Raw genomic sequence first — 23,842 nt, 5'->3', positions numbered from 1 at the left:
AATAAGATGTGTGTTGGTGTTGCCCAATTACAATTTCCTTTTCATTCTCTATCTGTAGAATGGCATGTATGCTACTCATAGCTCCCAGAAGAGACAGAATAGAAAGAATACATCCAAATTAAAGTAGTTCCAAGGGTGACAAATTACAAAGTGACTAATTTTAAAAGTAGGATACAGACAAACTCTGAGGATAGCAAAACAATTTAATACTCCAGCAGCAGAGAAGTCACCCTCCCCCCTTAGATCTGTTGGAAGGAGATGGGAAAAGGTTATCAGGTTTCTCAAAAAGGAGAGAAACATATGAAGGGTAACTGCCTTGCAGAGAACAGTGACCGCCTGTCAGAGGACATCAACAGCTCAAGCTGACCTCAAAGAAAGGATATAAGGAATAATACCTTCAATTCATTCTCCAACCCTCCTATCAGTGACCCGACCTAAGTGTATATTAGAAGGTATGTTAAGGAATCCACAAAGGGAACTCCCTGGGCAAAAAGAAGGGGAAGAAAAGGAGGATGAATCTATGCGAGATCTGGAGTGGCAAATATAAAAACACTTGATTCAACATGGAACCTTGAAGAAGTGCCTTAGGAGATAAATTAAAAATATTTTTCCCTCAGGAACTATAACTCCAAAGAATTTTCTGTGTAATTCTGCCCTCTTCTGCTCATCTACTAATTCTATCAAAGTTGTTTAACATACTCTACAACATTTGCAGGCTATGAGAACCCTTGAGGGCACAAATGATCATATCTTATATGATATTGTGAAGACAAATCAGTCAGTTTAATGAAAAGGATCCGTGGACTCCTTCTTTGTTCACATTTGCTTTTCTTCACTGAGCTATAAATATTACCTAAGTATCAGGTTGGAAAAAATAAAAAGACCTTCCTTCTTATAGTTTTTAATGATATAGGACAATATAAGATTCCTTTTGATCTAATTATCCACTTAATTATTGTTGCCAGGACCAGTTAGCTTGTTTTTTTCTTTTTGAGACAGGATCCCACTATATAACCCTTGCCCTTAGACTCATGATCCTCATACCTATGCCATCCCCAAGTGGTGGCATTACAGGCATGCATTGCCATACCTAGATTTGCAATTCACATTTGTTAGGCACTTTTAATGTGTGAAATGGGTAACATATATGATCATTTTCTTAGTCCAAAGTACTAAACTCTGTATATAATAGTACTAGACAGAATATCAGAGACTAATACTCTCCACATTTTTGTTCATGAGTAAATACATCCCAGCTTTCCAACATCACACAACTTGGTACTAGCTCTTTAAACCCAAGGAGCTCATATTATTTAAGTTTTCTTCTAATCATTTCATCCGTAAAAGAGAAATGACTAACTTATTTTGTGACCAAGAAGCATCAATATATATGTAGAAGAGAACTGAAACATAATCAGCCACTTCAAAACTTAATTGCTTAAAATGATTTTTTTCTGCTTCTTACAATTTCATTGATTAAACCATGGTTCTTCTACTCCTCTTGATATTAGCTGCAATCACTGATGTAGCTACCTTCACCTTGGAGCTAGGCTGTGTTCAAACGTCCAAGAAGGATTACATATCTGGGAAACCAGTGATTACTATGGGTAATGTTTAACTGATATTCAGGAGGCCTATTTTCACATGTTGTCTTATCTACAGCCTTCCTTACATGGCTTCTCTCTCATACTCTATTCTTCCTTATAATATAGCAGTGGGTTCCAAGAGAGATTTAAAGAAGACTGAAATGGAAGAGCTTATCAAATTTACATACTTGCTAGTACTACTATCCTATTGGCCAAAACCAATCATATAGCCCAGTGCCCAGTCATTTGAGAAAAGGTCAAAGTATAAATACTCACAAGTATAGTTCACTGAGCATTTAGTAGACTACATAAACTTTCTACTAAAGCCTAGGCCTATATTTTTATTTTTTTCAAGATATCTGTTACTACATAGCTAAGTGTCATAGATACCTCCAAATTATCCAAGATCATTCTTACTTCTCTCCACCTTAAATTTCTAGTCTCGGAAATTTCTTTTAACTCAGACCTCATCTCTGAACCCATTTTCCTTCATTCAAGCCTTCATTACCCTGTCCATTTCCTACCAGCCAGTTTTGACTTATTTATAGTAAGAATACCAATGGCACAGCTTTGCTTGTAACCTTGGTTATCCATAGAGTTAAGTCCTTGTCAAATGACATGTAGGGGGATTAATAGAAGCCCCCTAAAAGACATAGCAACCTAGAATCTGTGAATGTGACCTTATTTGAAAACAGGGTCTTTGCATATGTAATTATATAATTAATGAAAGAGGTTCTTTGAAGATTAGGGATCTCTAAACAAGATCATTCTGGATTTAAGCTAAGTCCTAAAAAAAATGATATTTTTCTCCTTAGACACTATAGAGAAGAAGACAGAGACACACAAAGGAGATGTTAAGGCAGAGGCAAGGACTGGAGCAATGTGTGTACAAGCAAAGGTCAAGGACTGTTGGCAGCCCCCATAAGTTAGGAAAGAGTCATGGAATAGATCTTCTTTTGTAGACTCCAGAGAAAAATCAACTTTGTCAATGTCTTGATTTCAGAGTTCTAGCTTCTAGAATTGCGAGAGAATGGACACTATTGTTCCAAGTCACCAGGTTTGTGATAATTTTATTACAACCCTAGAAGCTAATATTAGACCCTCTAGTCATTTCACCTTTATTTTCTATTTCTATTCTCATCTCCTTTCATACAATCTTCGAGCATACCTTCTCTTTACTCAGTGTTGCCCAGAAACACCCTACTCCTTTCTCAGCCTCCCAAACTCCTCTTTTCCATTAAGATCTATTCAAAATGTCACATGCTATATGTGAAATTTACCTGCTTCCACATCAAAAACTATGTTCTGTCCTCCTGCTTTTACACATTTTGGTAGGAGATTTAGTATAAATTATTTATATTTGATATGTACCCAACAATAAGCTGCATTTAATTCTCAATTTTGAAAAACGTTTGCATTTGCCAGGCGCCCCTAGCTAAGAACTATAATTCTATCTACTTAGGGGGCTGAGATGTGAGGCTCTCCATTGCAAGCCAGCCAAGCAGGAAAGCCTGTGAGATTCTTATCTCCAATTAACTACCAAAAATGCCAGACATGGCACTGTGGCTCGAGTGGTACAGCACTAGCCTTGAACACATAGAGGCTCAGGGATTGCCCTCAGGCCCTGAATTCAAATCCCAGGAATGGCACACACACATACACACACACACACACACACACACACACACACAAAACTATAGTAATAAAAAAGAAAAATTTTGCATTAAAGTACATATTAGTATTCTCTTCTTTCAAATTTAGAAACTATAATTAATTGCACTGTACAATGAACCTACTTGCATTCATAAGTGTATTAAGATTGAATAAGTATCTAAGAGGTAAGCTTTTAAAATTTTAAAGATATCTAGGTGAATAATAATGATCCATGAAATTAAAGAAAAATAAGCCTTAATATTAAGCCATAAATATTTTAGATACTTTTTACTACTTTTTTAAATCAATAGACTATTTTGTCTCACTAGCAATAACCAAAGTATCTTTCTGGAGAATGATTTGTTGATGAAATACTTTAGTTAGCCTAACATTATTAAAGGGTTTTCCATATATTTGGAGATTCAAATTTAATAGAATATGGATAAATTCAACATTTTAATCTTCTTAAGGTAACTTTAGTAGAAAATACCTTTAAAAATTAACACTTTTGAGGACATAAAATGGTTTTAATGTGCAAAACCCTGGGTGATGTGCATGATAAATTTTGTCATTCCAAAAGGGACCCATTTTTTTTTCAAATTTTTATTATCAAACTGATGTACAGAGAGGTTACAGTTTCATACGTTAGGCATTGGATACATTTCTTGTATTGTTTGTTACCTTGCCCCTCATACCCCTCTCTCCCTCCTCCCCCTTTCCCTTTCCCCCCATGAGGTGTTCAGTTCACTTACACCAAACAGTTTTGCAAGTATTGTTTTTGAAGTTGTTTGTCTTTTTTTTTTTAACCCTGTAAAAGGGACCCATTATATTTTATTTCTAGATGGAGCCTCAGGGATCACCTAATGCCACAATTTCCACATTTTTGTGCATGTAGAAATTGAGAATTAATGCAGACATGTGAGTCCTCATCTCCTTCCTCAAAGAATGAGTAGAGTTTAGCTAGAGAGGAAGCATGTAACATTAACATGTAATTACATGGATATATTACATGGATATTAAAGTACAATGAGGCTGGGCCTCACCTCTAATCTTCAGGGAGATAAGATCTGAAGATCACAGTTCAACATCAGCCCAAACAGAAAAGTCTGCAATAATCCTATCTCCAAATTTAAGAGTGATAAGACACTAGTCTTGAGGTAAGAGACAGCACCTAGGCCCTGAGTTCAAACCCTACTGGCACCAAAGCTACACACACACACACACACACACACACACACACACACACACACACACACCAATGTAAGATACCACTGATGGAATGTAACAAGAAAATCTGTAAGATGAATGATAATAGACAGCATATAATACAGATATAATTTATATGGTATTTATAATCATATAAATTTTATACTCAATAATAATATATAACTAGAACTGATGCTGATATTGAAAGTACAGACTTATCAAAAGATCAAAAAGAGTAAAGTTGAAAATTTCAACAATACATTTTAATTTAGGTTCTAATTTAGAGAGCTAATATAACAATAGAAAGAAATGTTAAACATTAATGCCTTTCTTCTTAATTGCCATGACTTCATTCACAAAATAAAAAAGTCATTCTAAAGCACTGTTCTACATGTTTTATAGGACAGATTTTATAAGAATACAATATAAATGCCTTATCATTTAAAAGACAGTCTCCATTTATCTCATCTGTTATTTGTGGCTTGATTCAAAGATGAACTATTACTCCCATAGACTAATATCCAAAACCAAACATGCCAACTTTTTATTTTTCCAGTGATCATGATAAATGATCACTACAGCAAAGTCAATAAGCTTTAGTTTCAAATAATGTTTTAGAAAATATAAAGCTGGGTGTCTGACTCATACCTGTAATCATAACTATTGGAGAGGCTGAGTTCTGAGGATTGCAGTTGGGGGCCAGACCAGACAGAAAAGTCTGTGAAACTCTTATCTCCAGCTATCCCCCCAAAAAAACCTGAAATAGAGATTTAGCTCAAGTGCTAAAGCAGTAGCTTTGAGCAGAAAAACTCAGGGATAGTGCATAGGTCCTGAGTTTAATCCCCAGGACTGGTTCTGGAAATGATTTCTCAAATTAGATATGAGAAGCACCTCTCCCCATTTTACACAGAAGGAACTATTACTTCTTTTTGCAGTTCTGTTATTACCTGTCAGCTGTCCCCCCTCCGCAACCTGGCACCCCAATGGTGGCACCCCATCCTCATTGCCCTATTTTCATAGTATTCTGTGCTTAAGTGAGACCCCACTTCATGGAAAGTGAAGAATTCAAGCTGAAGCATGGCATGTGTTAGGTCCTCTCCCTGAGGGCTACATGCAGATGCCCCCACCTCATTAAGCCGCCACCCAGTTACCTGGGTAACCTGCAGACCTGGAGGCAGTTACCTCCCCTTTCCCTGAGGTCACCTCCTAATCCACCTGGCCACACCCCTTGCCCCTGCCCTAAATAAAGCAGGTCTGGGTGGGGGTCTCTCTCTCTCTCTCTTCCTTCTCTCCGGCCATGGATCATCTTGGCCACAGGCCAGCAGTTCGGTAATAAACTTTCTTTCCTGCCTGAATACCGCGTGGCGTTCTCCTTTACCGGCTACCTACTTAAAAAACCTAACAGCATGGAGTTGTGGTTTCAAATTCACAAATGAATAATAATAATCACTGAGAAACAGATGAAAACCTGATGTGAAAACTAAATGCTGTTTTGAAAATAAATGAAAAATTCTTAACAAATAAATGCTATGCTGTTTTCCACCCTATGCTACAGTATAAACCTCTAGCTACTAAGTAAAGGTACATCTGGGAAGTATTTCACTCACTAGTGTAAAAAGTCTGACGAATACATGATGTTCATAATGTCCCACTACTTTCAAAAGAGTTTTTTCTGTTCCTACTCTAACTCATAAATAATTGCCAAGTTAACTGATTTTACATTCTGAACTTACAACTCTCTCATTGCCTTGTGGAGAGATATATCAGAATTACCAGTGCTAAAAGAATCATTCAACTGTTTGCAGTATCTTCAGATATATTTTTGTTGATATCACAAAAATGATAACATAATAACATGATAACCAACATGATATGCTCATGTTTGGCATGAGTAATTTTCTAGTCACTACTTTCCTGTCCTGATTTAATAAAACACAAATTAAGAAGACTCAGGGATTTTTTTTTCAGATTTCATCATCCAAAAAATCTGTTCTCTAGTTAACATAAAAATCTTTATTCTAGGGCTGGGGATATAGCCTAGTGGCAAGAGTGCCTGCCTCGGATACACGAGGCCCTAGGTTCGATTCCCCAGCACCACATATACAGAAAACGGCCAGAAGCGGCACTGTGGCTCAAGAGGCAGAGTGCTAGCCTTGAGCGGGAAGAAGCCAGGGACAGTGCTCAGGCCCTGAGTCCAAGGCCCAGGACTGGCCAAAAAAAAAAAAAAAATCTTTATTCTACTGAACATTTCACTCAAGTTTAACTGACAAATTTAGTTGTGTTTCCTCTGCTATATCAAGGCATACCTAATTTAGGTTAAAGAGCTTAAAAGAGGAATCCCCATCAGGGTTCTTGTCGTTCACAAAGTAAATGTCAGCACAGGAATGGTGCTTGTTTCGGTTAAGGTTTGGCTGGGAGACAGAACCACTTGGAGTGATACAAACAAGGGATATACCATAAGGATTAGATAATACATAATTTGAGGAGACACTGGGGAGGAAAGGGTCCAGAAGGTCATGGCTGGAAGATGAATAAAAAGGCTTCTAAGAGCACAATGGAGAGCTGGTGAAAATAGAAAGACTTGGAAAAAGTCATATTAAGTGAAGTAAGCCAGACCCAAAGAAACATAGGCTCCATGGTTTCTTTCATTGGTAATAATTAGTATATGTCTAAGATAGTCCTAGCAGATGATCACAATAGCTCAATAATTATATACATATGATTAAGAAAGATGATGTTAAGCAAAATGAACTTCAAGATATGGAAACAAGAGGTTTTTATTGTTATTTTTAATTTACTTTGTGAAACTATTTTCTTTTTTCTCTTGCTTTTCTTTCCTATGGTTTATCCCTCATTGTCACTGTATTTGATTTTGGTACCCTGAGTATTGTATTGTATTTATTTGAATTAGGGAAGGGAAGGGGAACATCAAAATGGTGAAACAAAGGATAAAGGGATGCAACAGCGATACTCACAAGACAATATGTTGGAAATTAGCTGTATAACTCAGAAGGGAGTTGGGGGGAGGGAAGGTGGAAGAAAAATGAGGCAGGCATGTTGGGGTTTTTAGCCCCCCTTGCTCTCCTGACCTGCAGGAGAGATGGAGAAACACGCCCCAACCGGGCGAGCCAAGAAAGGAAAGGGTCGACGGACGGCCCGCAGCCAGCCCTTCCTCACCGGAGGACAATCAGACACGTCCAGGAGCTAAGTCAGTGTGCAAAGTCTCGTTTATTGAGGTAGATCCCACCATTAAATAAGGCACAGGAGCCAATCAGGTCAAAGATCGGCAGGAAGGGGTGGGGTGTATGTGCACCTATCTAAGGACTGTGAGGGGAGGCTTGAGCTGTCCATCAAGGGTGGAGGGCTGATGGACCAATCCTAAGAGGCGGCCTTATTTTACGTCACAGCCCACAGGACCGCCTCTGGGTTCACCATCAGGCGCCATCTTGGCCACACATGGTACCAAGGCTGGGAGGCAGGGCCAGCTAGAACCACCTTTCAGGGTTTCAGTGTAATAGCCATGTGGCCCCAGGGCTGGGAAACAGGCGGAGCCAGCTAATTGCCTCTTTCTGATGAAACATGCCCCAGCATGTCCCACAGAGGGGGTAACAAGTTTGACAAGAAATGTACTCACTACCTTACATATGTTACTGTAACCCCTTTGTACATCACCTTGACAATAAAATTAAATTAAAAAAGAAAAAAATTTGATACTTGTTTAAAACAGTAAGAAGACCTTTATGATGAACAGACTGTTGGAATGAAGAAAAATTTTTTGGCAAAACCTCAATTATGAGGTTTTTGTGAAATGGGAATTTATATGCCAAGAAGCATTATGGAAGGTCAGTGGATGAAAGAGTACTAAGAGGAAACTTCAGGGTAAGAGAGGAGGGGCTTCAACCTCACAAGGTTCTTGTGTTATTCATGCCAGAGTGATCAGATACTAAATGTAGGGTATGATTTAGTAGAATTCTTGCTAATATTGGGATAAGCTTCTAAGGAGTGAGGCCAAGATCAAGGGCCTAGTCAAGAATTTAGAGCAACTTAATTCATTTTTCATCAGGTAGAGTCTACATGTAGATGGCTCTACACCTAGTGATATGCTTAAAGTTGTTACAGATCAGCAGGGAGGTTATGTGCAAAAAAAAGTATATGCTCAATACAGGGAAGCAAGGATAAATCTGAGGGGACAAGATGCTACCTATGCTGACTGTTCCTCACCATTTCAAACCTAAATGTGGCTGATGTGAAGAAGCTGGGCCTTTCCTCTTAAAACAACTTCTACCTCTAGGCTAAAAGACCTAAGGGAAGACCTAGGAGTAGCTGAAGAGGAGATGCTCATCACACACAGGAGCACCAATAGACTAGTAAAAAGTTATGAACTGACCTCCCCGAAGGATTCTGCCTGACTCCTCCTTTTCTAGTATCAAGCTAATTCCTCTTGTGACCAGTACTAACTGGGAGCCATCCAGAGGATTCTGGGAAACACAATTCCAGTTTAGCTAAACTAGCACTGAATAAAATCATCACAGTATTCAGAAGTCACTTAATATGAATTGGTATAAAAAGTTATAAAACATATCACAACACAAATGAAATTCTGTATTCGTTTACAAAATTTCTTTCAACTTTCCTCTTTTTTGGGGGGGAGGGGCAGTCCTGGGGCTTGAACTCAGGTCCTGAGCACTGTCCCTGGCTTCCTTTTGCTCAAGGCTAGCACTCTACCCCTTGAACCACAGCATCACTTCTGCCCTATCCTGTGTATATGGTACTGAGGAATTGAACCCAGGGCTTCATGAGGCAAGTGCTCCACCACTAAGCCACATTCCCAGCCTTCTTTCAACTTTTCTGACACAAAAAACATTGCTATCAGCTGTTATATTACTCTTACTAAACGTTTATTTAAATCAAAATTCAACACAGCACCACTAAACTGGATAATTTTAAAAATGAAAATCTACTTAAGTATTCTGCATTCCCACCCAACTGCTTTTATTATCTTAACTCTGCTTATACTAGCATCTAATTCTCCTAAGTTAAAAAAATTAAAACTCAGGGGTTGGGGATATGGCCTAGTGGCAAGAGTGCCTGCCTTGGATACACGAGGCCCTAGGTTCGATTCCCCAGCACCACATATACAGAAAACGGCCAGAAGCGGCGCTGTGGCTCAAGTGGCAGAGTGCTAGCCTTGAGCGGGAAGAAGCCAGGGACAGTGCTCAGGCCCTGAGCCCAAGGCCCAGGACTGGCAAAAAAAAAAAAAAAATTTAAAACTCCATATATGAGGCCTCTTTAATCCTCTCTGGGTTGTGGCTTTTATTAGTGCTACCAAATCTGTCAGAGTTGTATAAACTCAAACTGTGTGAGTTAAGTTCATCATCCCAGAGATAACGACGCAAATTAAAAGTATGAAGTATTCTTTGAGTTCTACATCTCTGCAAACCCAGCTTTTCTCTGAAAACATTCTCAGAGTCCCTACACATGATGTCTGCCATCATTAAAATTCCTCCAGGGAGAGAATAACATGCCCAGTTTTGCCTAAAGGCTCTCTTGGTCCCTAGAGATACTTTCCTACAAAATACTGATGCCAGCACCCAAAGGAAGTATATTCTCTCCCATTTGCCAGAAACAATTAAGAGGAAGCCTGGGTGTTGGGACCTCAAGGATCCCTTTTTCCCCCTATCTCCCGGGGAAAATGCCTGAACCCCGAACTATGAAAGAGCACTCGGCTTTGACTCCCACCAGCAGAAGGCAAAACGTGCTCTTGTGGATCGCCTTTAGCCAAGAAGAGAGTTGCTGGAAACCTCCCCCCCACTTCTCACGTGTCAGAGATTGGCGCAGAAAGAAAGACTCCGGGGAGACAGCCTGAGGTTTGAACTGAACTCGCTCACCCAGGGGGCAGGCAGAGATTTATTAAGGTGAGGAAGGCGGGAAGAGGAAGGACTTGGGGTGATTGGCTAATTGGCTGAGCCGGGCTGTTTTGGCAAGAGTGGCACCCTGGGACTCCCCCCACAGGCTGACGTCATGCCCCAATAGAACTGCTTCTGGGCTCCCGCAGGGCCATCTTGAAGGCATCCACGTGGACCCGAGATTGAGACGGGAGGCAGGCCAAGCCAGAACTACTCCTCCCGGTTCTGGACCCGGAAGGTGTAGGAGTGGCTTCCTGCCATACAGCCCCAGGGCGGGAGGAGGGGAGGGTCAATCGGGGAAGCCCCTCTACTTATACAGCCAGCATCCCCACACCTGGGTACATAACAAATTTAATGGACCCTTCTGAAAATCACTGCTTATAAGACTTTAAGGTAGGTTATCTATGTAGTATCTACTAAAATTAATTAACATACTATCCTTATGATAATGGTGAAAAGTTACAAGGAATTGGAAAAGATCTAAGTTTTGGTTCTGGGCCCTGATGTCTCCACTATAGAAAGCAAAAATCATTTCACAGAGATATTGTGAAGTGTGAGAGGTAAAGATGTAATCATCCCAGCCATAACTTGTCCTAGGCCAGTCTTCTAGCCACCTCTGGTTTGAAAACTGCTCTTTCTTCCTCCATTGGATTCTATCATTTGGGTGACTGAGCACTGCAGAGCTGTTTCAGGGACTGTCACACTGACTGGAGTTGCTGTTCCCGTCTAGTGGTCATGTATAGACATGTCTCCAAGGCCTTACTCTATAAGTGAGATAGGGTCTCTTGCCACATTTTTGGTGAAGGTTTTTGGGGGTGTTCTCCTTCTTTAAAGTTCCTTATAGTCTAAATTCATATCCTTCAAGATTAGCAGGATGTCAAAAAACAAATGTGAAAGTATTATATTGTATGATGTTAATCAACATAAGACATGTTTTTCTCTTCTTCAGGTTTTTATTTTTTGCATTTGCTTTTAATTTTTCCCCAAAATAATCCTAAGCTAAGATAGTGAGATGACTAATTTCTGCACTTCTTTCTCTTAAGGGCAAATTATTTGTAATAAAAGGCAAACATGACTTAATGAAAATTAAAGCTAATATCTCCTATATCTACATTTAAATTACAGAGAAATAAGTATGTGAAGGCTATTACCAGCATCAACAGCAGTTGTTAGGCTTATAAAATATTTTTTGTATGCAGACTCTGAAGCACAATACACTTGTTTCCTTCCTCGCCTCCATTCTGACTATTGTCACCCTTAGTAAGGAGACAAAAGCTAGTTCAAGTTCTTAAAAGAATCTGATCAACAGATTATGCATAATCAAAATTATCAATTTTTATTTTTAAATGCTATATTTACTACAGGCTGATCAGGAAAGATCAAACATTACTTCTTTGAACACAATATTGGAAATTGATAACTAATATTTTTGAAGCTGCAATAGTATTTCATGATGTTGCCTCTTTCAAATACCGAATAAGATCTTCTCTCTCACTCTTCTTTTTAATACCAGCAAAGATCATTTTAGTTCCAGGGATGAACTTCTTTGGGTTCTCCAAATATTCCATCAAAGACTCTTCTCCCCAGATAATACCTATGAAGTTGAAAATAAGTTTTTGTAGTTACAACTGTAGGACTTATTTTCTGATATTACCTATGTATGTGAACAAAGATGATCTTCCCACTCCATAGGCAGACTTTAGCTAACAATATGTACTCTAATCCAAAATTAGACTCTACTTCTCTATAGAAATGCAAGAGCTATTCACAATTATCTGAGCTACACCAATCAACTGCCACTGCAGACATGTTGTGCCTAAGCAATACTTTATCACTTGATATCAGAGTTCCTTCTATCAGAGATCTTGGAGATCATTTAGCCCAATCCTTTGTTTTGCTAAATGAGGGTCCAAAAGAGAGGAAAGTAACTTTCTCTAAGATGTCAAAGCTACTTTAAGTAGGATATTGGTGACTACAAACTTGTATTACAATGTTCTGTCTACCAATCATGTCCAGGTGCTTCTGTTCAGATCTCCCATTAAAACCTATGATTCAGAAATGTAGTTTCAAAATGGCAGAGAAAGTTCATCTATTTTTTCATTTTAAAAACATGTGATGGGCTGGGAACATGGCCTAGTGGCAAAGTGCTTGCCTTGTATAGATGAAGCCCTGGGTTTGATTACTCTGCACCACATATAGAAAACAGCCAGAAGTGGTGCTGTGGCTCAAGTGGCAGAGTGCTAGCCTTGAGTAAAAAGAAGCCAGGGACAGAGCTCAGGCCCTGAGTTCAAGGCCCAGGAAAAAACAAGACAAAACAAAAGCATGTGATACACATTGAGCAAAGTAATTATATTTCCTTTGGCTCAAAAAGAATCAGGGTGTCAGCTGGCCATGAAAGTTTCAGTTTAACACAATAGAGGCCAGGGAAATCAGGATTTTAAAACAATAACACAGACATGATATCTTTGAAAGGACCCTAACAAGTCATAGAAAACAGAAGAGGTTGTATAAACCTACTGTTGTCTGTCTTTGTTACCTTAAGTAAAGAGCCAGATAATACCCCAACAAAAACATGTACATTCACCAGACATATATCTCTAACACAAGTCAGGAAAAAAGGACTTCCTAAGTCAAGGAACAACTTAGACTTTCTTTCATTCTCTCCTGTAAACAATTAGTCCAAGAATTGTCCTCATCAAAAAGTGAGTAATAATCAAATAAGGAACATGAAAAAAGTACTAAAGATACATACATCTAGCAGACACACAGGTAAAGGAATAAAAAAGGTAAATAAAGACCACACAGAAGGAATATTACATGTGTTTATGTATGTGCATGTATACACATTAGATGAAGACCATGACACTATGTATTTCCATGGATTAAAAAAAAAAGGTCTTTCTGGGAATATGGCCTAGTGGTAAAATACTCGCCTTGTATACATAAAGCCCTGGGTTCGATTCCTCAGCACCACGTATATAGAAAAAGCCAGAAGTGGCACTTGGCTCAAGTGGCAGAGTGCTAGCCTTGAGCAAAAAGAAGCCAGGGACAGTGCTCAGGCCCTGAGTTCAAGCCCCAGGACTAGCAAAAAAAAACAAAAACAAAAAAAAAGTCTTTATGAAATAAAGGTCTTGTGCTCAAATCAGAGCAATGATAGTTCAAGTGAAAATGATAAAACCAAAAGACATGAATAACAGAAAGGACAGAAGAAAAAAAAAACAACAGATGCTGTTGAAGGCACAATCAGAAAATATAGAAAAAATTAGATGAAACAATGTTTTACTAAATAATAAATGATAGATAAAACATGTTTAAACAAAAGAGATCTACACCTGCACTTATCAGCCTAAGATTCTTTGGACAAATAAAATAGAACAAAATTACTAAGATATGTAATTCAAGGAAACTTTTAAAAACCAAAAGCTCAAAAACTACCAATGAAAAGAGCACAGCATGTCCCAAGAAATGCTGAAGAAGATCATTCAAAGCAGAGCAAAATTATTAAATTTTAAGAAGAATTTTACTGAAATTCAGGAGGAAAAGAATAAAATAAAAATCAAGGAAAATAAAACCAAGGGCTAGGGATATAACTCAGCAGTAGAGATCTTGCCTAGCATGTGCAAGGTCCTGGGATCAATCCACCATCACAACAATAAAATAAAGAATTGAATAAATAAACAAATATATAAATTCAAGTAACTCATAAGAGAAAACTATCTGGCTTATTTCATATTTTCCTAAATAATAATTGAACATAAGCTGGGAATGTGATTTAGAGTTAGAGTGCTTGCCTAGCATGCATGAAACCCTGGGTTTGATTCCATAGCACCACATAAACAGCAAAAGCCAGAAGTGGCGCTGTGGCTCACGTGGTAGAGTGCTAGCCGTGAGCAAGAAAAAGCAGACCCAGTGCTCAGGCCTTGATTTCAAGCCCCAGGACTGCCAAAAAAATAAAAATAACTGTACATGCAGCATACAAATCATGAAGAATGAATGTATTTCCCAATAATTCTATGTTCAAGAAGATTATTATACAATGCAATGGCAATCCTCAAATGTTTTCAAACATCTAGTAACTTTTAACTACATAATTCTAATATTTTGTATAGCCACTAATTGACAACCAACTACTCACTAATCAAAAGAAAAATACAGACAGTATGGCATAAGCTAAGCACACCTGCTGATACTATTTAAAGGTAAATAAAATTACTGTGGTAATTATGGTTACATAGGACAAAAATGTTACTGATCATACATGAGTAGAAAAGTGTAAGTATAAAGAGTTAAAAAATGTGAAGAAATGGTTGGTGGTATAAATTTTCTCATCCTAAAAAAATTAAAAATAAAAAAATAAATTTTCTCATCCTCATAGAGTCAACAGATTCCTTAAAATAGATAAATCAAAAGTAGAAGCATAGAGATATGATTTAAAGTAAAATCTGGTCATTAAAATTTCTATCATCAAACAAAATCAGTTGGTAGAGGAGGAGAAATATGAGATGGCCAGGACTAACAAAAATACATAAATTCCTTGTTACTTATACTGGAAAGTACTGTTTGAACTCTGCATTTTCATGTAATATATATGGACTCAAAATATTTTAATGTTGTTCATGATTCATTATGTCCTTCTATATGTATAAATGAGATTTGACATGACAATAGCAAAATATAATACAAATAGTTGACATGTTAGTTTAGCTAATATGCTAACTCAATATGATTTCTTTAAAGGTACTTCCTGGGTTCAAATTCTACTTCAGTCACTAAGTAGAATAAAGTCCCAGAAAGATGAATCAATGAAAATGAATTAATTCAATTTTCTTCTAAACCTGTTTTAATTATTGATTACCAAAGATGCAATGACACTTCAATGCACTATAAAGATACTATTCTCAAAAGAAAAATCCTGTCCATTTACTGATGTTTCTCTGAACACAATATAGATGGTCCAGTTTCACTAATTACTAGGAAATAAGAAATAGAACCACATGAGATATAATTTCACACCCCCTGGGTTAGCTATTACAAATTTTATTTTACTTTTTGTGCTGTTCCTGGGTCTTGAACTCAGGGTCTTGGCCCTGTCCCTGAGTAATTTTTGCTCTAGGATAGCACTACGCCACTTGAGCCACAGCTCCACTTCTGGTTTTTTTTGGTGGTTAATTGGAGGTAAGAGTCTCACAAACTTTCCTGCCTCTGCTGGCTTTGAACCATGATCCTCAGATCGCAATCTCTCAAGTAGCTAGGCTTACAGGTATGAGCCACTGATGCTTGACATATATATTTAACATTAAAGTGTGAGAATGTATTACCATTCACTGATGAGAACATAAAATGCTATTGGCATTGTGCAAAATGATACAGGTATGATAACTGTATACTCATTCTCATAACAGCACTGAGTTTCATCAATGAATAAATGAACATTTGAACTGCCTAGATACATTATGCAGACTTTTAAAGTTGGCAATTACAATATATGGTACAACATGAATGACCCTCTTGAGGGCATTGTGACAAGTGAAATAAGCTAGTTTAAAAAAAGGAATAATCTAAGATTTTACACATGAATTAAGTGAGTAGTCAAACTCACAAAGGCAGAAAATAGAATGTGCCAAGGGCTGTTTATTGGTTACAAGATTTCAGTTTGAGAAAATGAAAATGATATGGAGATTAATAATAGTGACAACAAAACATTATGAATGTGCCTATTGCCACAGAATAATACACTTGAAATAACATAAATAATAAACTTTGGTATGTATATTTTGCCACAACCAAAAAACTATACAAAACAGGATTACTACAATCAAGAATTTTATAGGGGCTGGGGATATAGCCTAGTGGCAAGAGTGCCTGCCTCGGATACACGAGGCCCTAGGTTCGATTCCCCAGCACCACATATACAGAAAACGGCCAGAAGCGGCGCTGTGGCTCAAGTGGCAGAGTGCTAGCCTTGAGCGGGAAGAAGCCAGGGACAGTGCTCAGGCCCTGAGTCCAAGGCCCAGGACTGCCCCCCCCCAAAAAAAAAAGAATTTTATAAAATTGGACTCTACAAAAATTTTAGTAATAAAAACTTTTAGGGGCTGGGGATATAGCCTAGTGGCAAGAGTGCCTGCCTTGGATACACGAGGCCCTAGGTTCGATTCCCCAGCACCACATATACAGAAAACGGCCAGAAGCGGCGCTGTGGCTCAAGTGGCAGAGTGCTAGCCTTGAGCGGGAAGAAGCCAGGGACAGTGCTCAGGCCCTGAGTCCAAGGCCCAGGACTGGCCAAAAAAAAAAAAACAAACAAACAAAAAAAAAAACTTTTAAACCAGAACTCTCCTATTCTGAAAATATGATTATTTGCAACATAAAACTTATGCATAGAAAATATAGCTGACGATAAGCCATAATTTGCATTAGCACTGATGTTGACTTGATGGTTGCTCCCATTTAAAAGTGAAATTTGTATTTTATTTTAAATCATCTTATTTCAAATTCCTACTTTAGTTAACATAGTAAGCTACTTAATATTTTTATTTCATCAATAAACTAAAAACATCAAGATGTCCTCAAATAACATTGGACTTTATTTGAGAAGACCATATTTTTATTTAAAAATAGTAATAACACCAATTTACTAGTTCCAAGGTGCTTCACTATTATTGTTGGTTCTAATTTCACCTTTTAAAAATAATTAAATTCTCTATATAATTTCAAAAAAAATAATCTACTTGGGCACTGGTGGCTCACATTTATAATCCTAGCTACTCAGAAGGCAGAGATCTGAGGATCACAGTTCAAAGCCAGCCCAGAAAGGAAAGTCTGTGAGACTCTCACCTCCAACTAATCATCAAAAAAGGCAGAAGTGTAGCTATGACTCAGGAAGTAGAGCAGAAACCCACAATAACAACCAGGGAAATTGTTTACTACACAAAACTTAGTAACTAAAATTTTTGCACATCCAAAATAAATGATAGTGTTAGTATGTTAAGCTAGAAGTGTGGCTCAAGTGGTAGTATGCTTAATTAGAAACCATGAAACCCAGAGTTCAAGCCCTAGAATTACCAGTTAATAACATGCTCTTGACTCAACAGATTAAATTTTATCCTACTTTTCTCTTAGTGTAAGTGCTTTATCAATTATCTATTTTATATGTATATATATATATTTATTATAGGTGTCACCCAAATAGAGATACATTGAGTTTTTACCCTCCAGTATCTCAAATTTTGGGTTTATTTTCAAAATATAGCCATTGCAAATGTGACTGAGATGATGTTTATGCTGTAGTAAAATGGACCCCTGATATCCAGTATGACTTAAAACAAAATAGCCACAAGAAGATAGAGACAGAGAGGAACAATGTTACAATGAAGGTAGACTGGAGTTGTGCAGCTATAGGCCATAACCAGAATTTCATCAGAAAGAAAAAGTACTAATATTACATGATGTTACCATTTAAATGAGCCTTGAAGAAATCAGACTAAGCAAAAGAAGTCAAATGAAAAAGGTCACATTGTGTGTGTGTGTGTGTATGTGCGCGCACGCGCGCGTGCCAGTACTAGGGCTTGAAGTCAGGACCTTATCCATTCACTGATCTTTTTTACTCAATACTGGTGCTCTACCATTTGAGTTACATCTTCACTTCTGGCTTTTTGCTGGCTAATAGGAGATATGAGTCTCCTGCCCAGGCTGGCATTGAATGAATCACAATCCTCGGATCTCAAGCCTCCTGAGTAGGGTTAAAGGCATGAGCCACTACACTTGACTTTTTACATGACTTTTATATGAAATATTGAGTAGGCAAATCCAGAGATAAGGCTAATTAGTGGCCAATAATGAATGGTGGTAGGAGAAAATAGGAAGTGAAAATCCAATAGATAAAAGTGTTCTTGGGTTATAAAAAGTTTTGAAAGTAGAGAGATGATGTTCATACTGTATCATGAATATACTATAAAATGGATGTTACATAAATTTCACTTCAATAAAACAATAATAAGAAAAAAAATTAAAGCTCTTTTCAAATACTAGTGACCTGAAGTTCTAGCCTATAACATATACTAGCACCCCCACCGCCAAATGTCAAAATAGAAGTGATCCAACCAAGCACTAGTGCCTATGCCTTAAATCCTAGCTACCCAGAAGTCTGAGATCTGAATAAGGTTTTGAGCCAGTATTAGAAGACAAACATAAAACTATCTCGAGTTAACTAGCAAAAAGTTAAAAGTGGAAGCATGGATCAAGTGATAGAACACCATTCATGATCAAAAAACTTGGGCAAGAGTGGATGCTCTAGGGCTGAGAATATGGCCTAGTAGTAAAGTGCTTGCCTCGTATACATGAAGTCCTGGGTTCAATTCCTCAACACCACATATATAGAAAAATCCAGAAGTGGTGCTGTGGCTCAAGTGGTAGAGTGCTAGCCTTGAGCAAAAAGAAGCCAGAGACAGTGCTCAGGCCCTGAGTTCAATTCCCAGGACTGGCAAAAACAAAACAAAACAAAGAGTGGATGTTCTAGTACCCCCAACACACACACACACACACACACACACACACAGTTGTTCTCTATTTTAAAAGCATGTTATATGGAATTCAGATTAAAAATGTGTATGTGTTCCACACTTATTTATTTATTATACATACATGCCCAAGTTTAACAGGTTTCGGGGGCAAATATTTTATTCTTTTCTACTTATAATGTCAACTCTAAAACTTTCTTACTTTTCTATCTACCTTTTTTCTACTCAAACTACATATTTCCCAACCCTGTTAAGAATCACTACTATAATGCTGTTAAAATATTGTTTGAATGTTTAAAGTCAAACTCATATTTTAAGACAAATGTACAGCATAAAATAAAATAGCTTGCATAAGCAAAAAGCTATACCACACAAGACTGTTAATTCTTCTGTTCAAATGTAGATCTTGTGACATAAATCAATGTTTCAGTAGTATAAACATGAGAGCACATTTTCAATGCTGTAAATTAAGCAATTATTATAATTACAAATCATTTTCTTCCTTGAGACAAAAAGTCTGATTCTCAACTTCTGGGTTTTACCTTTGTTTTTGTTTGCATCAGTGTAAGAAAATCCTGGTGCTTGTCCTGTTTTCCGGCCAAAGAAGCCCCAGAGATTTGGGCCCGTCTTATGCTTTCCACCTTTTTCCACTGTGTGGCACTGAGCACACTTCTGAATGAAAATCTTCTTGCCTGTTTCAAAGTCTCCCATTTTGTTAATGAGGCCTTTAACCACAGACTGAAGAAAGTATCAGATTTGAAAAGCTGGGGGGAGGGGAGGAAAGAATTCCATCAGTTTGGTTGAGGCAAATTGTGATGACACTACATAAAAAATATGATTTTAAGTATGCATGACTCTATGTCTGAGTCCTCAAAAACACAGACACATTATAGCATCCAATTTTATAAAGACTCATTTATCAGGATTATTTTAAACTTCTAGTTATAATTACTTCATAAATTATTGACATAAAACGGGTTTTACTTTAGCTCCCAATTACAACAATTTAAGAGTCAATCACATTCTTTTTTTTCCAATCCCAAAATTTCATATAAAAATGATGTGAAGCAGATAAGTATAACTTTTCATCCCATTACTTAAAAGAACAGAACACATATGAAGAGTACTTAAATACAATGTTTATGTGAGTACCTAAGTGCCTATAATAAGGAGAAATGTAAAATCAAAAAGAATACAGAAAAAAGGTCACAACAAACTACAAGAAAAACAATTTTTCATTTAGTTTGCACACTTAGCAATAAGTCAGTCTACCAGACTAGATCAAGCATTACTTGAAAGCAATCAGAAATAACATTATTGTGTTAAGTCAGTATTAACATATACTGAATACTAACAGTGAAAACATATGATTTTACGTGGGGGAAGATCTTATTGTATATAATATATTTATATTTATATATTTATATAAACATATTTTATATAAATATAAATGCAAGTGTTTCATAACATTACTTTGGTGAAAATTGGTAAAGATTCCATTAGATACCTAACAAATTTATGCCATTTAAAATAACATAAAAAGTAAAACAACTTCACCCTATCAAAATTAACCTTTGATATAGTATTGCATACACTAGCTGGGTTTTGTTTTCCTGCTTTTGTGTTCTGTGAAGAATGAGTATAGTAGGGTTGGTGAATGGGATGGATTTGAAGACAAAAAAATTACCATTCCAGAATGCATGAAGATAACTATTTGGCAATACAATCTTAAATCTAGATTTATCCGTATAAGCCTATTGAAAAAAATAGAAAAATGTTTGTATTAGTCTGCCAAACGGTAGTATATTATACAGAGTAGCCACAAAATTATCTTCCTAATTTCTTTAAATCTATGTGGAAGTCCATGATAATATCAATAATCCACATAAAAAAATAAAAGTACTTATTTTAGAGAACAGTATCCAAAAACAACTTATTTAGTAATCACAGTTTTAGGTTTAATAGAAAGCAGGATAAGAAAATTTATTTCATCCACAAGAATCTACCTTAAAATTCCAAACATCTACAAAATATTGCACTCAATTTCTATGTATATAAGTCCTATTAATTATCTGAATAGGTTCAAATTTCAATGTCTTTGAACAGAAGCCAAAATGAAAAGGTTCAGTCATAAAAGCAAATTTCTGTCCTTTAAGTACATTCGGTATAATCATAAAGGTTATATCATAAAAAAACCAAAATATTATATAAGTACTAATTAGAGAATAATTATTTCTAATTGTTAACATAAGGCAGAAACACTAAACCGATTATTTATACTAACTACATGCTATTAGTAATTCAGGAAATTTTACTCATGGGTATAAATTTCACATGAAAATCACTTATAAAAATTTCTATTATCGTTGTTCAAATTACTAGTATTAATCACAATTACAACTTTGTTGCTGCCATCTTTAATCACAGAAGACTGTTCCTGTTGAAAATATCTCTGATCTTTTTCCAAGTAAAATAAAACCAGCAGCAATTGCTGGATAAGAAGAGGCAGGATATTAAGGTAAATCATTCTGTCCTATAAACATATGACACTCTTAACAGTGTATGGTTAAGATAACTCACTAAAATGAAGGCAAAGATGTACTATCTAGAGTGTGAATAAGTGTTCATCCAATACTGAAGCCCAATTCCCAATAGACAGTAAGAGTAACAAACATTTGTGTTTACTATGTACCAGGTATATTCTAAGCTTTTTATCTATCAACTTATTAACAACAGCTCTGTGAGATCATTATTATCCATCTCTGAGGTGTACAGAGATTAGGCAACTTGCCCCAAGTTGGTAAGCAATGAAGAGATATGGTGAAGGTTACAAGTTGAGCGGTTTCTGACTATTCTGAATAGTCAGAACAAAGAAACAGTAGAGCTTTTAAAATTTACAATCGAAGTGATGAGTGGGAGGAAAAGCTCCCTAGACTGTTGTAAGGATGGCATTGGATTCCCCATGTTGTAGTGGAGAGGGGTGACAAGCATGATCACTGGAGGAAAAGGACCCTGAATAAATCACTTCACTTAACTACAAAGGCACCCAAAGGTATCTATCAATGGCCTTTTTTTCTCCTCATGGGCTGCGACTGAGCTGCAACAGGAGCAGAAATCCAGCTTTCCAAACTGGCAACCGGGCTTCTGGGGGTAACGGCCTCCATGTTGGGGCCGACTGAGAGCGCTACTCAGATACCCGCAATGAGGAGACACCAAAGAGGCCACGGCAATGGGGGGGGGGGGGAGCTTCATTAAATAATAAGTAGATAAAAATAATTTTAAAAAACCAACTTAAAACAAGTTCTTCCATAACTGGGGACAATGCCACCCTCCTAGGCCAGAGCCAGGGCAGGGGCCAGGGCTGAGGCCTGAGCCGGGGTATCCGGGGCTGGGGACAGGAGGGCCTCCCACCATCTGGACGGTTGGACGCTACTTCCTGGATAGACCCAGGCCTCAAACTGCAGCAGCCCTCAGCCTGCTCAGCTGACATGGATGCCCAGCCCTGTCTCTTCCAGCCAGGCTCACACATACCAGCGATGCTGCCTTCTGCCTCCCACAGGCCTCTGTGCGGAGAGCGAGGCGCCTCAACCTCCAAGGGAGCAGTCCGTCCGTCGATGCCCTGGCGGGAAGGCCTGTCCAGGCATGTGTTTCTGGCCCCTGGCCCCACGGCGCTGCTGATTGGCTCTCAAGTCCCGCGAGATTCCCAGCTCTGACAGAGGCTTAAAGCCTTCCGCGGGTGTACAGTAACCTCTGACTGAGCTTTAACGAGACAAAGTCGAGACAAAGCCTCTCTTTTTATGTTTGTTTGTTCAAACATGGCATAGCCAAAGAATTAAATTGTGTATGTATATTCAGTGTTTGCAAGGTGTTGCTTGATGTCGTAACTCTATGTTCTGTGAATGGTCCAATGAATGGTTTTATTTGGTGCTGGTGACCAACCATGTCAATAAGACAGAATAAATCTTACTACAGACAAGGCCCAATGCAAGAAACTTGGAAATACAAACACCAAACCCTGCAGCCCCAGTTTTTTCAAATTAAATAAGATTATTGAATAATGAAATGCTCTAAAGTCGATTGTGGTGGGCTAAAGATTGTGGCTCAAGTAGTAGTAATGCCTACCTAGCAAGCACAAGGCTCTAAATTCTATATCCAAAACGATAATAAATAAATAAATTTGACTGTGATGATGTTTGTGTTAGTTGGAGTACTCCCTAGGTGACCTACATTGATCTAACTTGGCATAATCTCCTTTCTCTTCAATGAGAAGATGTCTGTAGGCCTGAAGTTCCTCTTTAGGTGAGGCAGCTGAAACTGGTTGGGTTTAAGACCGCTGCCAGAGTAAATATCAGACAACCTCTAACTTCATTATATTCCTGTCGGCCTGCAAAGTGACACATGGTCCAGTGCCATGTCAGTTGACAGTTGCCATGTGATTGCTGGAAAGAACCATAAAAGTAACAAAATGAGGCAATGCCCAAATTACTGGAAAATCTCCAACCATTTCTAAAGTAGACATGAATACTGCTCTCTCTATAAATCTATCTCCACCTCATTTCTTTTGTTCTGTATCCATAACCCGCAATGTCAAAGTAAAGAAGTTGATCTACAAGTTTGTTTCCCATTTCCATTTTAGGTCAAGACTAAGTCTCTTTCACTGCTCAACTGCTGCTCACTTTTGTTATTGGTTACACAATTCTGAGAAAGAAAAGAGATCCACTTTGAAGGCAGATATTGGCAATATTTATGCAACCCTGTGACTGTACTACAAATTCTTATGCAGCACTTCAAAGGGTGAATTTGAAGTATTATATAGGCAATTAACCTGTCTAAATAATATGAAGGAAATATACTTATTATATTTGAGTAATTTATGAATAAATTTTAATTATCTTTTATTTCACACGATTTAGAGGTAAGTAAATTTACTTTCCTAACATTACCCAGTATTTTTTTCTTTAAGAAAAAAAAGTGTCTG

At 37.5% G+C, this 23,842-nt stretch overlaps 1 protein-coding gene across 1 annotated transcript; it reads right to left on the bottom strand.

Moving 5' to 3' along the window:
* Window positions 1-11,799: 11,799 nt before the first annotated feature.
* Window positions 11,800-19,575, bottom strand: LOC125349968 (cytochrome c, testis-specific). Its single transcript, XM_048344224.1, has 2 exons — window positions 19,407-19,575; window positions 11,800-11,945 (listed from the first exon to the last, which is right to left on the bottom strand). Exons 1-2 carry the CDS (start codon window positions 19,573-19,575, stop codon window positions 11,800-11,802), a joined length of 315 nt encoding a protein of 104 aa, XP_048200181.1.
* Window positions 19,576-23,842: the final 4,267 nt, after the last annotated feature.

This window comes from Perognathus longimembris, chromosome 4, assembly GCF_023159225.1.
Source record: "Perognathus longimembris pacificus isolate PPM17 chromosome 4, ASM2315922v1, whole genome shotgun sequence".
NCBI lineage: Eukaryota > Metazoa > Chordata > Mammalia > Rodentia > Heteromyidae > Perognathus > Perognathus longimembris.
This window is presented reverse-complemented; position numbering and strand designations above follow the sequence as displayed.